The following is a 17,663-nucleotide window of genomic DNA, read 5'->3' on the forward strand; positions in this document are numbered from 1 at the left end:
TATGCCAGGTGTGCTCAGTGCTGAGAGTGGAGTTCTTCCCATCCAGTGCTCACTGAGCAAAGATTCTGATCTGCATAGCACTTAAACTGCCTTTTCTAAGTTAAGCTTTGTATTAGGCAAAGCGCACACAGGATTAAAATGCATCAGCAGATTCCACTGGAGGTGGGAGATGCCAGGCTCAGCTCCTCAGTAGGTCTGGCTGGCAGTGAAGAGCACATAGGATCTCAAAGGGTTCACCCCATGTTGGCTGGCCCAGACACGCTTTGATTGTGGATTTGTTCTCAGGGCCTGAAGGTGTTTGTACTCCAAATGTCCATTCTGGCCCATACGCTTGGATTGTGGATTTGTTCTCACCGCCTGAAGGTGTTTGTACTCCAAATGTCCATCCACAGTTCATGGCATTTTGGTTATTGCTGCTTTGGGGCTACTGGTAGTTTGGTGTGTGAGCCTCAGGGTGAGGGAACCCTGGATTCTTCCATGATCCAGAAGGAGAAACCACTCATAACGGCACCAAGCTGACAACGCTTCCTTCCATGGTGCTGCTTCTGCACCGATGAAGCAAAGACTACTATGGGGAAAGCAGAGGTGCCTGGGCAAGAACCAGCCAAAGCCCCACGTCATCACCCTCAGTGCTACGTTCACAGCAGGGCAGATGCCTGTGCAGACTAAATCCTTACCCTCCCAAACCCCAACCCTGGGAAACAAGGTTCCTGGGAGTAAAAGGTGTGAAACGTGAGCATTTAGGCACTTCATGCTCCAGGCTAGGCAGGCAGAATCTCAGGCCAGTGCTGTACAGCTGTTCTACTGGACAGCTGTGTGTTTGGGCAGCACCTTTTCTGAGGCAGGCTGAGAGACAAGTACAGAGTTTTCTCAAGAAAGCACCAAACAAGCTGTCTCTCTGGGATTGGATGCGATGGTGTTTGTGGCCAACCACAAAATGCAAGTGGCCAATGAGCCTGACAGCCCTCCCCTATGAGGACATGTCTGCTGAGGTCCATGTGTTCTGATGAAGGTACCATGTGCTCTGGAGTGATGTCCAGCACTTGCCCCACTCAGCATCCGATACATGCTGCCACCAAACACAATGGGGCAGGTCCACTCTTAGCCCAGAGTAGGTTCTCAATATAGCATGGTGGTGAGAGGCTAGGGAATCACCCCTTCTACAAGTCATCAGAAAGAAAGGCAAAGTACCCATAGTAGGGGGAGGGGTTCTTCCTCTGCATGTGCCTGCCACATTTCTGTCACTTGTCTAGACAAACTTCTAAGTAAACTTCTAAATGTGAGAGGTTGCCTTTAACATTATTTTTGTTTGGAAAATAAATTTTTTCATTATAGTGCTACTTAGTTAACATGTAATGAGTTTATTATTATTATTTTAAAATAAAGTAATAAATATTTAGGGACCAGCAAGATCAGCATGTAATTGTATTTGCCAACAAGACTGGAAACCTGAGTTTGACTCCAATCCCACATGGTAGAGGTTTTATTCCTCAAGATATAGCCAAAATAGAAAGAGCTTGGAAAATGGAAGTAAAAATGAAAACCATGGGATAACGCAGAGCCCTGGGTGGTGGGCAGGACTGTATGTTATGCGAAGGCTTCCTACCTGCCTGGTGTGTTCTGTGCCCTCAAGGATGCATGGAAGCAGGCTGGCTCCTGACACATGCAACCTAGGTACTCAGGAGTACCTTGTTCTACATACTCACATACATACCAACATCTCAAATGGCCAGCAACCTTCACACTGGTTACTGACCATCTGGCCATAGAAAAACAGAACCGAGATAGGAGCTCTAGACTGCAGGAGCTGCTTTTAAAGGTGAGCAGTTTCACTTACCCAGAGTGGCTCTGGGGTCAGTAGAGCAAACATGCATACTTAAGATTTACTCTGGGCATCTTGGGAATGGGAACACAGGGACTCTGGGGCTCCGCAGGGTAGTTGTAGGTCCAGCAGTCAGATATTAGGCCTAAGTGGTGGCACTAGTCCTTCAACAAAAGGGGTGCAGTTCTGAGGGGGACCCAAGGCTTCCTGCATGGGCCCAGAGTGTGTGGTGGTGGAGTAACCATGGCCTTTCCACATGTTCGCCTGCCATACCTGGTGATGAGATGCAGGCATAAGCCTAGGGTGGGAAGGAGCTCACAGGGAGAACAGATGCTTCAGGCACTGCTGTCTCCCAGGAAGGCTTCTCCCAGCCCATTTGAAGACCTCTCCAGATAACACAGTGCTCAGGCTAGAGCATAGCCTCTTGCCTATGGAACAGGGCTACAGTAAAGCTCATGTTCCCATGTTCCCTAGGCAGTATCCTGTGGTCCACTTCTCTGTTCCAAGTGGAGTGAGTTCTGGATGCACAATTGAAGTCCCAAGTCATCAGTGACAGACTACTGTGTTAGCAGCTGTGCACTCATGCAACTGTACTCACTTAGATACATGTGCTTGCTCATATACATGCACATTCATGAGTTCACTCCTCCCACATCTAATCCCTGCACATGTACCTATAAGCATGTACACACATGTACATATGTACACACCTACACAGGCCCTGAAAGATACACGCTCTGATGTGTACACATATACACAGTGATGCGAATACCCATGTTCCAGCACAAATGTCCATGCACATAGAACAGTCTATATATGCATATACTATATACACGTGTACAAATAGTTCAGCAATATATATACATCCTGCACACCACATATTCAAACCCATAGTGTGTGTACATGTATGAGCAAAATATAAACAACAGTGATTTCTCTGCATACATTATCACCCATGCATACTCACATACATACATACCACACACACACCTATTTTTGTGCATACAGTATGCTTAAGGCTAGCTTTTTGTTATTTTTATTTTTTTGAGACAGAGTCACTATGTCACTGTGTAGCCCTGGCTGGCCTGGAACTCACTGTGTAGAAGAACTAGCTAGCCTCAAACTCAGAGATCAGACTACCTCTGCCTCATGAGAATGGGAATTAAAGACGTGTACCATCACACCTGGCCCAAGACTCTCTATTTTATTATAGACTAAGAATGTATCTGGTCATTCTGTTAGGTTTCAAATCTGGGACAAATGGCTGAGGTGTCTATTTAATATATCAAAGCAGACCTGGTCACCAAGTTCTCCTGGCATCCCTCAGTCCCTACCTGTTACAGGGCCCTCCTGGCTGGCATACTCTGCCCCCTACCCTAAACTTCTCCAGCCCTGGGGTGGACTGCCCTTCCTCCAGCTGCCCTTCCCTATATAATCCAGTCATTTTCGTTACCAGGCTCCCTGTGAGCCTCCTGGCTGCTGCACCTGGTCCCCCCTCTCTTCTCTCCCTTCCCTTCGTCTTCTCCTCACATGGCTCAGGGTCACATCCACTCTGGACTCTCCCAGATGTCTCTGACTCTGGCTATACTCTCCCTTTTATCTACAATACACTTTCTCCTCCCCATACCTAGGAACAGACATGTCCTTTCCTTTTCATTCTTTTTTCCATTCACATCCCCCACTTCAATCCCCGGTCTTTTCCACTTCCACTTTGGCTTATTCTGTTGACACTGGAATGGCTCTCCAAACCACACATTCAACACAACAGGACTATGAACTAACTGTTTGATCGTCTTAGTTGTTCTGAGACAGAGTCTCCATGTATTCTCCAGACTGGCTTCCACCTCCTGATCTTCCCAAGTGACCAAGATTACCATCACAAGCCACCATTCCCAGCTTGTCACAGTTTTAAAACACAGTAGAACCAAATGGAGAAGGAACGTCAGTCCTCTCTGGGAGTGAGAGACTTCAGCAGTGTCCCAGGAGGTGGTGGTGGAGAACACTGTGTGCATATCCTGAGTTGTGGAGATAGGCCTCAGGAACAGGGCAGGGTGCTTCTGAGATAACTGTGACCACTGAAGGGAGATGGAGCCTGCGGGTGGGAGCCTCTGTGATCTGACATGGAATACAAATGCTCTCACAGCAAACAGTACAGGGAAGGCTCCCAATGCTCCACCAACCTTCTCCACTGCTGCCTGACAGTCCAGCAGGCTTCCAGTTCACAGGGCACAGACTGCCCCTAAGTCTCCCTGGGTTGGGTACCTGGGTGGACCCAGCTCAGGGTCTCAAAGCCCAAAGATGAAGCATCAATTGTGTCATGCCGAGAAGTCCTCTGCCCATTGGGATGGTGGCATATGGCTCCCATTTCATTATTGGCCTTCCACTGGATGGCTATTAGTTTGAGGCTATCTTCATCTTCCAGGCTAGCATGTGAATTCTCTTCACTACTCTGAACTCGACTCTCTCACCAAAGAAGCTCTGCTTTTGAGGGCTCATATGATTTGCCTAGCTCTACCCCAATACCTGGGATTCTACTCTATTTTAAGGGCACTTTCCTCAGTTGCCTCTGAACATCCCCTGTGGTGAGTCACACAACAAACTTAGTTCTAAAATGAGAATATGGTCCTCTCGGGGTTCTCTGGTACTCTCTGCTGTGCTAATTAACCTTTCCTGAGTGGGAATCCTGGGCACTGTGCTGCATACACCTCTCCCCATCTCTGAACACACAGATGGCTCTTACATTCTTTCCTGTTTGTGCCAAAGATTCTGCCTTAAAAATCCACTGCTGTCTTTGCTTCCTACTCAGGGGAATGGACCCCTGGTAAACAGGCTGGAGCAGGTGTGCCTATTCCCCACCAGCCTGGGCTTGGCACAAGGAACCTTCCTGGAAGCTTGTAGCTCCAGACACTGGGGTCATCATGTAGGGCCCCTTCTTGATAACATAACATTCAACTGACTAGAACATGCCCATCTGTCAAGATGGCTTCAACCTTGTGAGAGATGCCAGCTGCTCCTGCCAGGTAGGGAAAGCAGGGCCCGTGGTTGCCATGTGGGTCCAGGGCTCTCTCTTAGCTACTTGGGCTAAGACTACAAGGCCCTCTGGATTTTCGGCCTGGTTGGGTCCTGTCCTGTACCTTTGGTGTCCAGGTGACTTCCAAGACTGCAACACTGAGAGAAGAATCTCAGGTATTCTGCTCAGAGTCTCATGAGGTTACCTCCTTGAGCCCTGCTGCTATGAGCCAATATATAAGTGTCTAATACCTTGGTCTGGGCACTAATCAGATGTCTTGGAATTACTAGGGCCTGTGGTCCTGTTTCTCCATCCCTGAAACTCTATCCAGGCCCCTCACCTTAGTCTCCTAGGTTAGGGGGTATGGGCTGGTAGCTGAAAAGGAAGGAACCGCACATGTTTGATTATGTCCAGTTGGCAGAGATGGAGGGCACTGGCAGAGAGGGGGAAAGCTGCCTGGCTGTCAGACACATTGGATGCAGGACCCTCATTCTGAGGAAAAGATCCCCAGTATTTCCCACCATGCAGGCATAAAACAGCAGCATGATGAAGTCGCTGGCATAATTCAGTCTGTTGGAAAGTCTCCTCACCACTTTAGGTCACAAGACTGGGGGTCTGACACAGCCAAAGGGCTGGGAGAAGGAACACCACAGCTCCTGGAGGCTTGGGCCTGCCACAGTCCCTTGTCCTCAGGATCCACCTTCTGTACAGTGCTTCCAGGAAGATGCAAAGCCCAAGAGGCCAGGCACAGCTGCAGCAGGTGGTGGGTAATCCTGCGTGGTCCACTACATACCACACACTACTTTCTGTTAGCCCGTTCACCTTCCTTTACACCACAGCACTAGGAGGCCCTGGATGTCTCAAGGGAACCAGTGCTACTGTTGCAGATATCAAGATCCCAGGAGCACCGGAGTGAAACACCGAGTACTTATCTGCTTCAGAAGATAGATTCAGAACCCTCTGCCAGGGAAGCCACACGGTGGTGAGTCTCAAGACTTCCAGAGAGCCTCAGCGTGCTGCCCACAAACCTGTCCCTGCAAATCTATAACTCTTCTTTCACATTGGAAAGGAGTCTTAAAAATTAGAATCATTAATTACTCACAGCCAATTCCTTTCTTCAGGCCATGGAAATGATGGGAGGAGATGTAATTCACACAGATAGGTATATGCATACAGACAGATGCACACAACACATGCAGACAGACAACACATGCAGACAGACATACATGCAAGATGCCATGGTGATATACACAGGTCCTTATGTACACAGGGCAATACAGATAGACACACATGCACACATTTATGTACTTAGATGCATGTGTGCATACATGCACATGAATGCACATACTGACACCAACACACAGGCACATCTGAGGAGGTCGTCGGGAAGGTTACCTGCTCTTAGCAGGTGCAGGGCTCCTTACCTGGGGGGGAATGAGATGTCCAGTTCATACAGTCTGTCCTTAAAGACAGACAACTCCTTGTCAAATTCCAAGAGCTAAAGGAAAGAAAGAAGATAAGAGAATCACTTGGTTTCCTTACTGGAAGGTGGCAGGCTGTGCATACCTGGGTTGTGTGTAAATTCTTAAAAACAAGAAGGACTTGAGCATCTAGTGTGACCTTGCCCTACTCAGAGACCAAGATCTATCACCACCAAGACTCAGGGGTGCCAGCCTGGCTCTAGCATCCAGCTGCATCTGCTGCCAGCAGTGCAAGAACAGTGCTCAGACTGCCTGGTCCTGCTCACATGAGACACATGAAGATTACCCAGAAAGCATGCATCCCCTAAATGGGGCCCGGATGTCCTTTCCAAAGTAAGGGAAAATGTCCAGGGCTGAAAGTAACTCTCAGAGTGAGCAAAATCAACGCAGTGCATCATGAACTGCAGCTGAGTCTGCACACTGGTGAGAGTCTAGCAGCCACCAGGGAGGAAACATTCACTTCTGTAGGCAGAGGAGATGGCAGACAGCCTGGCTCCCTCAGGAGGCTTCCATCAGAGTATTGTGCCTGCTGGAAGGAGAGGTCGCCACACCAGCCATGGCTCTGTCCAGTCACCATAAACACCCTGTGGGATACTATCCATTAATCATGTCCTACCTCACAGCTGTGTGTAGCCATGGCATCGTGCTGGGGCTCCCCTCAAAACCACATCATGTCTTCACTTCTTCCTACCACCTCATCCATCATTCCTGAATGTGCAATTACCAGCATGTGTACACTGTAATTACTTGTGTGCCAGCCTGCTACCTGCTCACTGGCATGGGTCTCCTGCCCGCTTGCCCCTCTCAGAGCTGTCTTCATCAGATCAGCACCAGGCTGAGTGCCACTCTTACCAACCAGAGTGACTTGGAACTGGACAAGGGTCAAGTTGAGGCCAGTCGAACCCACTCTGAGGTGATATTGTTTATGAGAGAGGAGAAAAGGATAAGATATCACTCCAGACAGAGCCTCTTTATTTAATATCATAACCTCAGAGCCATGTGGTGGCATGCTGGACATTCACAGACTTAAGCCAGGGGGTCTCAGACCCTGTCTGGCATGGCTCCAACATTGGCTTCTGTCTGGCCCTACTATGGTCTGGACCATATGAACAAAAGAGGAAAAAACATGTTTGCTTAGAGGTGCCACCAGTGTGAGTCAGGAGCCAGTGTTCTTCAAAGGTCTGGGTGGAGGCCTGAGGCAGCTCAGAGATAGAAAGTACCACAAGCAACAGGTGCATTGGACTAAAACACAGAAGCACCTGCTAACAGCAGTTTCAGGAAAGTAGGTGGAGCCTAGCATCCGCCTAGCATCCCACCCTCTTAAATCCCTTCCCTTTTCCATGTTTACTGTGGACTTTTAAGGAGGACATGCAACCTTATGAGGTCTCCTAAACAGGCTCCTGAGAGGTGACTACAACTCTACTCTTCAATTAACTGACTCCATTGCTTATGGCTGCTGTGATTCTTGACTGTCTACTGCCTAACCATGAGTTATATGCAACTTCTTCAGGCTACTGTAAGATTTCTTCTTTTCTATTTGATGCTCTGCTGTTTCACTTGTGATCTGAATTTTGCATTCTTCCAGCTCAGGACTCACTTGTGAGGATTTGTGATGTAGACAGGTATGAAAACAGGCAGGTGATCTCTTCCTGCTGGATGGGGTCCTCTGTCCACCTACCTTGTCTCTGCCCCATACCTTCTGCCACACCCTCTAAGTTTTGGAGCTGCTTCTGGGCCACTCCTCCATTTAGTCTCCAGTTTTTAAGTTCTCTCTTCAGCTATGTCTACTCAGCCTGGGCATGCATCCATTTATTCTCAACAACTACGATCTCAGAAGCTCTCTGTGTCCTCAACCATTTGGCATTTTCATGGGTCTTCTGTGCCTCTGGCTGTAGTCTTCAGAATCTTGATCAAAAGTAGAGTTCTTCTCCCATGCCCTGCAGATTGGGGTTGTGAGCTTGTCTTTGCTGGTTCAAAGTTTGAGAAAATTTCTAGTTGTGAATGTGGTCTACCCTCCAGGAGAGTCTAATCCACTCACAGAAAATAGTAGACAAATTCTTGAGTCCTCACAAGGTAGCTGTGGGTTGGACACCCACTGCCCTGTGGCCACCTGGTGGTCTGAGGCCCACAGTCCTGGAATGACACCTGCCTGGGCTACAGAAGTCACCAGGGTAGAGTCTTCTTGCCTTTGTGGGCTCTTGACCTGCTCTATTTTCCACCCTGATTCTGGTCGGATTTCTAGAAGCAGCAAGGACACAAAGGCTGGGAACACAGACAGGGACCCTGCAAAGATGGAATTTCGGCCAACATAATTTACTTAACCTTGGATAATGAAGTGCTGTTTTTGTGTAAAGTTAATTGTTGCTCAGGAGTGGGCAGTCACTTCCTTTGGCTGCCAAGGTCCACAGGAGTTTGTGAGCACAGAAGGGGCAGCTGAAGCATTTGGATCTTTAGGCCACACCTTTCTCTACCGTGTAGACTCTTCCTCTGCTCCCGCCACAGGTCAGAAGCCCTCTGGACATGAGGAGGATAGATGAACAGGGTCCATGCCCACCCGCTAGTTATACAGTCTAGCTTCCCAATTCTTCAGCTCTGCCATGGCCCTAGTACTCAAGGCACGCTATCAACATTAAAGCTCTTTGACAAGTATTCTGTGCACACATACTTACATATATATGTGCACAATATACATGACTGTAAATATGTATATACACAGCACTATATACATACACATGCATGGATACATATACTCATGCATATATACACATGTATATACACACACATATGCTTTGCTTCAAAGTTCTGGGCTGGGCTGAGGGAGTACATGGGAGACTACTTCTATGTGTTCATCTTTGCTTCTGCCTCTGCATCAGACCACTAAATGCCGACCTGGCCACTGGTCATGACCAGTTCTGACACTCTCCCAAAGGTGAAGACACTATAATTCTTGCCATGCACATGAGTGTGTTCTTTGTGTATGAGGACATTGAGTACCTGTGTCTCTGACCTCAGGTGTGTGGGTGGCCTTCACTGTCACTCACTCAACATTCTCCAGTTTTAAACATGCTCAAGACACTGCAGAGCTGTGCCAAGATTCCCCGGGGGCCTCTTCAGAGTCAGCACTTATTTCTGGATGGCCAGGGTCTACCTGTTAGGCTCCTGCCTGAAGTCACCAATGTGGATATACATAATGTATCACTTTCCTAAAGTGCTGAAGAAACTGTCACACCATAGCCTCTATTTTAAAGGAACCCTTCTTCAATTTTGTAATGTTTAAAGGAAAAAATATTGAATTTGGAATTTGGATTTTAAAAACTGCTTAGAAGGTAAGGGGGCTCAGGAATGGCAGGTGGAGAACTCCCAAGTCTTCATATATCACCCATTACTCCCATATACCCTAACCCAGGTCCCCAGCTTCATGCTGGAGGAAACATACTTGGACCCTGCCCTCCATCCTCCTGCTAGCTGATGCTGTCTAAAGACAGACATGTTCTGGAACTCAAATGTGCACTCTCTCTGATCACACATTCACTCAGCTTCTTCTGTGCAGAGCATAGGTATAGATGGAGTCACTGGTTCCCTGCTCAACCAGCTGGCTCTGACAGGCCGGTGAAACCCTGATCCTGTGTGATTGGCTTGCAGAATGCCCGAAGCTCCAGGCCTGCCACATCAACAGGATGACCGGGATTAAAGCTGCTGCCGCCACAGAACATCAACTGCGAGGCATTTCTGATTGGAAATTGCACCACACTGCTGGTGAATTGATAATTTGTATTTCTTTGAGATTTTTCACAAACATGATAACCAATTTCAAATGTATCTTAAACGTTCTTCTTGATTACAAAGTGAAAAGCAGCACCGATGTGTGTGGACAATGATAAAGCAGCTGCTGGCCTCATGCATCTGTCAGGAGCCGTCCCAGCTGCACAAATTCCACTGTTGCTGCGTGGACACCGTGCTGATAAAGAAAAAAGGGCTTGGAAAATCAATGCACCCAGAGCCCGGGCGGTTGCTAAACACACAGAAAACATCTCTATCCAACAGGCCAAGCACCTAGAAAATTCCCAAGCCCTGCCCTGGGACAGCCAAGGAAAATTTAATCTCTCCAAATCCTCACCAGGGCACTCCATCCTGCAGCCCTGACAGCCACACTTATAATTAATTATACAATTTCGATGGGAATATCGACTAAACAAAGCTATAAATCATAGAAAAAGTCAATACGCATGGACACATTCAATCATGTCCCGGCCAATGATTACTACTCTTAAAATACAATAATTATTTTCAGGAGCCAGCTTGAATTAAATTTCTGTCAGACGAGTACAAGACCAGTGGCTGATGAAGGATGCGATGGATTTTGGGGGCTGAGTCCGGCTCGGGCACATCCATCCTGCAGACGGGAGTTTGTTTGTAGTGCTTGTGGCACAGCGTGTTCAACCAGGCCATGAGGATGAGATTATCTCCACTGCTCATTAGGTTGAAGGGACTCAATGCCCAGAGTTGGGCTTGAGTGATGGTGGCCAATTCCTCTGAATGTGTGACCTGGGCAGAGGCTGGGCATCAGCAGCATGGCTGGGACATTTCTTCAAGTATGTCTCAAGTTCTGAGTAGCAGCCCGTGGAAGCATGCGCCACTTGAGCTCCAGGCACTTGGCAAACCTGCTGACTTCCTAGGTAAGATTCTGGCAGATAGGCAGGAGTCCCGAGAACTTACTATGTGGAGATGTCCCCTACTTCAAAACTTTTATATTAGAGTCAAATTCCAAACATTTCCTGGATGTTCACACTTTTTCAAAACAACAGAGACTTTCAATCCTTTTCCTCCTACTGGGCTGTCTCGTCCAGCCTTGATGAGGGTTTGTGCCTAGTCTTATTGCGTCTTGTTATGCTGTGTTCAGTTGATATTCCTGGGAGGCCTGCTCTTTTCAGAAGGTAAACAGAGAGTAGTGGATCTGGGGTAGAGGGGAGGTACGGTGGTGACTGGGAGGACTGGAGGGAGGGGAAGCTTCAGTCAGAATGTATTGTATGAGAGAAGAATAAATAAAAATAAATACATAAATAAATGCAACTCAAAATGGAAAAATCAAACAAACCAACAGGGCCTTTCTTACTGTGTAGTCCCCAGTGGCCTCAAATTTTCCTGTCTCAACCTCCCAAGTCTGCAATTAGAGACTTGCACCATGTCTACACATCTGTACATGCCGAATGCAATTTTTCCTTCTACTTAATCTTTTCCTCTTCTTTAAAAAAATATTCTTGTGTGTGTTCACGTATGTGTGTGCTGGGGTGCTTGTACACATCTGTGTGCATATACATGGAAGCCATGGCTCAATATGAAGTGTCGTCTTCAGTCATTCTCCAGCTTATTTTGAGACAGCATTTGTCACTGGACCTGGAGCTCACTGATTCAGCTAGACTTGCTGGCCAGCGAGTACCAAAGCCCCTCTGCTTTCTGCCTTCTCAATGCTGAGATAACAGATTATCACACCTGACTTTAAAAAAACAAAACAAAACAAGAACACTGGAGATCCGAACTCAGTTTCTCGGTTTTGCATGGTAAGCACTTTACCCTGAACAATCTCCCCAGCCCTTCTTCTTTTGTTTCTTTGAGGTAAGGTCTCATGTAGCCCAGGCTGGCTTTAAACTCTATGCAACCGAGGATGCCCTTGAATTCCCACCTCTCCTGCCTACAGCCCTGCAGTAATGGAAGTACAGGAATAACCACTCAAATTTCACCTTAAAGAAAGGCCAGAGAGTGTGTGCTGAATGCAGATTATCTCCTGGAGAACAAGGCTGGTCATTCCAACGGCACAGCAAATTCTCTGTTAGATGCTGAGACAGCCTTCCAGAGCCCTAGATCCCAGTGGCATACCCCTGGATGTTTCTAGGACACATTTTTCCATTCTCTTTCCCAGTGTTGCCCAAAGTCCAACTGTTTTCTCCTTAGCTGCTGGAGTCTCCTTATCTGTCTCTCTGCTTCTTCCAAAATGTTCTGTGTCCTTTGTGGCCCTTGCATCCAACCTCACTTGCTTCTTGCCTTGTGCAAAGCCCCAAGTGACCTTAATTCTCTGGATCAAAAGAGCAAGCTCTGATGGGGGCCCCCAAACACCTTTCCCTGGCCTTCTCTCAGCTTGGAAACCATGTAGCAGGGGCCAGTGTACATCACCTAGGTGCCCAGGCTCATATGGGTTCTTGTTCTACTCCTTCCTTCCTTCCTCCCTCCCTTCCTTCCTCCCTTCCTCCCTCCCTCCCTCCGTCCCTTCCTTCCTTTTCTTCTGAGATAGCATCTCGCTTTGTAGCTTTGGCTGGCCTTGAACTCATCAGTTCTACTCTGCTTCCTGAGTGCTGGGATTAAAGGCCTGTGCCACCATGCCCAACTTGCTCTACTCTTTTGAAGTGAACTGGAAAGTAGCCTGTTCCTGCACAGGGTTGGCAGGCTAACACAACCATTATTGCCCTAGGGAAGCCCCTCTAGCAGGAACCACCAGTAGCTATGGTCTTTGAGTGACTGAGCATGTAGGAAGGGACCAGTGGACACTGAAGCAGAAAAGGAAAGGGGAAGGAATCCATCAGAGGCTTGAAGGACACAGTGGGAGAAACTGTAGGAAGCTCTCCTGTGGACAGCAGCAGTGAGTTAGTGTTACTTGCAAGGTCAACAGGGCATGCTGCAGGAGTGAGGTTAATAATCAGCCCCACGGCAGGTGGCTAGGCCTGCCACAGCAGTGGAGATGGATTCAGGCTTCTCGAGGAGTAGCTGCTGGGCATGACTAGTAGGAGGAGTTGGGAGTCACAGAAATTGCTGGACTCTGGGCCAGATGAATAGCTGTAAGAGAGGTTACAGCATGGAGGGCTGGGCATGCAGTTCACTATGTTCTTGTAAATGTGGAGCTATGCTGGGGGTGGGAACTGTGCTTGTGTCCTGACAATCTCTGTGGTATAAACTCTACTTTGTGGGCAATCCTAAACTACACTGTGACCACTGTATTTAACAGCCAGCTCCCAAGATTCCTAAAGTTCCTGTACTGGGTCTGCAGATATAGGAGGCAGGCCTACCATCAGATGGTTTTGATGTGTCTGAGAGATGCAGATGGACTGCATCCCTTCATCAGAATTTGATGTACCCAGCTCCACTCCATGTACTATACACGTATCCTTCCATACCTTATGAGGGGAAACAGGCATCCAGCTAGGTCATAGCAAGTCAGAGAGAGTAAATCTATGCACACATGCAACAGTACCTGACTTGAAGTACTTGAATCTGTACCTAGCGCCTACAGCTGGTTATGGATATACCTAAGGCCATGGACTTTCTGGTTTCCACAGTAGCAGGCAGGACCTTACCATTCTCACTCAGGAGATTGCTGCGCTCATACGTCATAGGAACACTGTGCTACCCATTGACAGGATGATAATCGTGGCAGCCTAGCCTAGCCTGCCCCTGCCCCAGCCCTATAAGTCACTCCCACCAAGTGAGCCTGGAGCCCAAGCCGAACTCTGAGTGGCCCAAACACATGTAAATATGCTTATGGTACTCCAGGGCAAGGAGTGTTTCATGGGAAGGATCCAGGGTGACCACACGTACACCTTAAAGCAGAACTCACCGCAGTGCCGTTGTTGTCCCGGAAGACATCCTGGTTGAAGTAGTCGAAGAGCTTCTTTTCCAACTGGAGCACGACCTGCCGGGTCAGAGATGCTTCAGTGCCTGCACAGCTCCCACTCCTCAGGCTGGGTGTGGCTGGTGGCTGCCCTTAGTCATGAGCTACTTACCTTCCGGTCATTGTCTGACTCCCGAAATATCAACTTTACAACTTCATTGGTATCAGCAGCCCGGACTGTCTGCATCGTGGCCTTTGTGCAGAGCGTCTGCAAGAAGACAAGGGTGCTCAGTCCCTTTCTGTCTACTCACTGTCCCAGTTGGTATCACCCAAAGCCCATAATCAATGGTTTCCCAATGTCTCCAATGGGAATGGAAGGGGATTAGGGTTCCTTGACACAAAGGTTTCACATCCACTCCAGGAGACGAGCTTGACAGTCTTTGTGGGCTATTCCTCAGAAGGCCCTCTACCAGGCTACACAGGGACCTGACTGCGTGTAGCTGATAGTGTAACACAAATGCAATATGCTCATGCTTCTACAAGAGGCAAGGTTTTGTTAGCAGTGCCATGCCAGGCAGCAAGTTGAACCCTTCAAGGGACTGGCTCCTGCTGTTGCTGGCTGCCCTGAGCCCTATAGGGCTAGCTAAGGCTGTCAAGATGTAGAAGGGCCATGGCATAGGACACTAAGCCCAGGAGGTGCAGAGGTAGATGGTCAAAAGGTCAGAATCTCGGGAGATAAGTCCTAGGCTCTGGTCAGGAGTCAGGAGAACTGAGTGCGGGTGTGACAAGGACCTAAGAGGGGCAAGTAGCCTGATGAAATCAGCAAATGCTCAGGCTGTCTTTTCCACCAAAGGAATGGTGGCTATGAAGCAACCACAGCCTTCTTTTTTTTTTTTTTTTTTAAATTTTTTTTTTTTTTTTTTTTTTTTTTTTGGTTTTTCGAGACAGGGTTTCTCTGTGTAGCTTTGCGCCTTTCCTGGAACTCACTTGGTAGCCCAGGCTGGCCTCGAACTCACAGAGATCCGCCTGGCTCTGCCTCCCAAGTGCTGGGATTAAAGGCGTGCGCCACCACCGCCCGGCGAACCACAGCCTTCTTGTTGCATGCTTGGCTGTGCTGTCTTTGGTGGTCCTGGACCAAAAGCAGCCAGCTAGAGCAATGGTTGATAATTAAATTCATGCCTGTTTGAATTAACCTCAATACATGCAGGAAGGGGTCAAAGAGGCCACTCCCCAAAGGCAGGACAAAGTTGGGGACTGCCCCCCTCCCAGGCACAGGAGCCACTAGGAGCAACAGCCTTCCCCCTCCCCTGTGCCCCAAATACACACTGCAGAGGGCTGGAGCGAGAACAAGACACTTACAACACAAGTGATAAGGCAACACAAGATCCCTAGAGACAAATGCGAAACACCTCTTAGACAAATGGAGGTTCTAAGTAACTGCCTCTTGCCTTGATGGCGAAGATGAAGGGAGTGGCTACTTTCTTGGCCAAGAGAACAGTTGCACAAAACATGTATAAACAGCCAAGTCAAGGAGAAAGCAAGAGCCTGTCACCTGGAATGGGATTATAGGAGGAACTACTTGGGGCTAGTGACAGTCCTCAACTGAGCCATATGTAAACAAAGTATTTTTATTTTTAAACAAAGAGAACGAGTTTTACTTATAAGGAAACCAGCTTACTAGAAGCATCTGACCTTTTAAGGTCTCAATATTGCAGGAGCCCTTGGAGGTCTGTGCTGTGAAGACGCAGAATCGCTTAAGTTCAGGGCTCTGCACCCTCATTCCTGCCTGGGGCCCACCGAGGTGTCAGATACCCATTGGAACAATCCCAGGTGCTCCTAGGCAGCTGGACCAACACAGTACCCATCCTATAAGGTGGATGGGGACGAAGGTGAGTGGAGCCAGCCCTATGTGCAGCATTCCAGCCCAGGCCTCCACTCCCCAAACACACTCCAGGCCAGGCCATTGACATTCAGGGCACAGATCAGCTAACCCAGCCAAGGCCCCAAAGTGGCTTTTGGACTCTGTGTCACAAATCAGTCTGGCTGCCTTGGAACTGTGGAGGATTAGGACAAGTACCCAAACAACCAGGGGCATCAAGGCCACCCAGCCCCCTGCATCCCATGGAGGTCTTGGCCCATCCTGATGCTAATGCGCTTAAGTGGCTTAAGCTGCTTTCTATGAATGGGGGAAAGGCTCTGGGTGGGGGCAGGCAGGCAGAGGGCCATTGTGACCACTGCAAGATGGTTCAGGAAATTCATGGTTGTGTCTCCTTGAAGGCATCTGCCCTCAGCTGTTAAAAACCCTGCTTTATCTCACCAAGCTGGCAGCTCCCAAAAGATCGACATCTTGAAGGTCCCGCAGAGCTGTGCAAGAGCCAGCCACCCCGCCCCTTTCTCCCACATCCCTTCCCATGGAACCTCTCCATTCACAGGTTGTAAAGGCTCCATCAGGACTGAGCAGGCAAAGCAGCCTTCTCTTGGCCTTTCAAACCCGGGAAGTCGTGACCACTCATGCAGAAAGCTGCCAGGCCCAGCCTTTCCGGCTCAACCTAAGGAAGGGATTTTAACTCTTTTGAAAAGAGAAGAAATACCCCAAATGCTATTTTTAAAAAGCCATCTAAGATCCATTTTTACTACCAATGGCTTCATCACAGGGCACTGGAAGGGTTAGCTTAGCCCTCAAAGGGTTTTGTCTCCTGGAATATGCTAGGATCACCATGTGCCAAGGATGGTCACCTGCTTTCCTGGTTTCTTCTTGCTTAGACAGCTACCAAAGCATGATGCCTAGTCTGGCGTCCCCAAGCCCAGGACATTGATGACAGCGGCAGACAGCTGTTTTTTGTGCTATCAAACCACACAATTTTTACAGCTCATTAGATTTGCACAAAGCTACCCAGTAATCAGATGCCCTTGTGTGAGGGTAGGCATTGGCCAACTCATCCCAGGAACTAAATCTGTTCACCTTCCCTCTACTCAGCTGTCACAAACACTACTCACAGAGATCAAAACTCTATTAAAGGCAAATAGCCTGTTGGCCCTGACAGCAGACCAAGCCTCTCAGATGTAATGTGAAAGAGTCTGTCTGTCTACAAAAGCAAAATTTACCTGTGCTTTCTTTAAAAACATCTCTATCTATCTATCTATCTATCTATCTATCTATCTACCTACCTACCTACCTACCTATCTATCTATCTATCTATCTATCTATCTATCTATCTATCTATCCATCCATCCAGACAGAGTCTCTCTATTATGTTGCTCTGGCTATGTAGACCAGGCCTGGCCTTGAACTCACAGAGCTCTGCTTGCCTCTGCCTCCCCTGCAAAAAAAAAATCTTTAAAATGGCATTTACTTGTGTGTGTGCACATGTGAGTGGACATGTGTGTGTGCGCGTGTGTCACCACATGCACATGGAGACCAGAGAACAATTTGTAGTTGTCAGTTCTCTTCTTCGACCACTTATGTCCCTGGGATGGAACTCAGGTCATCAGCCTTAGTGGCTAAGCACCCCCACCCACTGAGCCATCTCATTGGTCCTTACCTGCGCTTTTTGACACACAGGTATATCTGGGCTAGACAGTAACAGTCAGCTGGCCTCCAACCTCAGAATAACCAGATTCCAGCCCACTCAAGGTCCTTCCCATACTATCTCCTTATAGGGGAAGGGGAGAGTGCAGCTGTCCCATGAGGAGATGGCTTCTTAGTCCCAGGACAACCTTCACATGGCCTCTGGACATTTTTGAATCTGCTTT

General features: G+C 48.2%; 1 protein-coding gene across 2 annotated transcripts in view; it reads right to left on the bottom strand.

Moving 5' to 3' along the window:
* Inpp5a (inositol polyphosphate-5-phosphatase A) overlaps positions 1 to 17,663 on the bottom strand; it is a 200,388-nt gene that overhangs the window by 9,010 nt on the left and 173,715 nt on the right. For both annotated transcript variants that reach the window (XM_052714263.1, XM_052714264.1), the window contains exons 10-12: positions 14,083 to 14,178; positions 13,917 to 13,991; positions 6,257 to 6,330 (exon numbers count right to left, since the gene is read on the bottom strand). In XM_052714263.1, the coding sequence (XP_052570223.1) occupies positions 6,257 to 6,330; positions 13,917 to 13,991; positions 14,083 to 14,178 (245 nt within the window). The remainder of the gene's footprint in view (positions 1 to 6,256; positions 6,331 to 13,916; positions 13,992 to 14,082; positions 14,179 to 17,663) is intronic.

The sequence above is a fragment of the Peromyscus californicus genome, unplaced genomic scaffold (assembly GCF_007827085.1).
Source record: "Peromyscus californicus insignis strain IS unplaced genomic scaffold, ASM782708v3 Scaffold_4__1_contigs__length_199733344, whole genome shotgun sequence".
Taxonomy (NCBI): domain Eukaryota; kingdom Metazoa; phylum Chordata; class Mammalia; order Rodentia; family Cricetidae; genus Peromyscus; species Peromyscus californicus.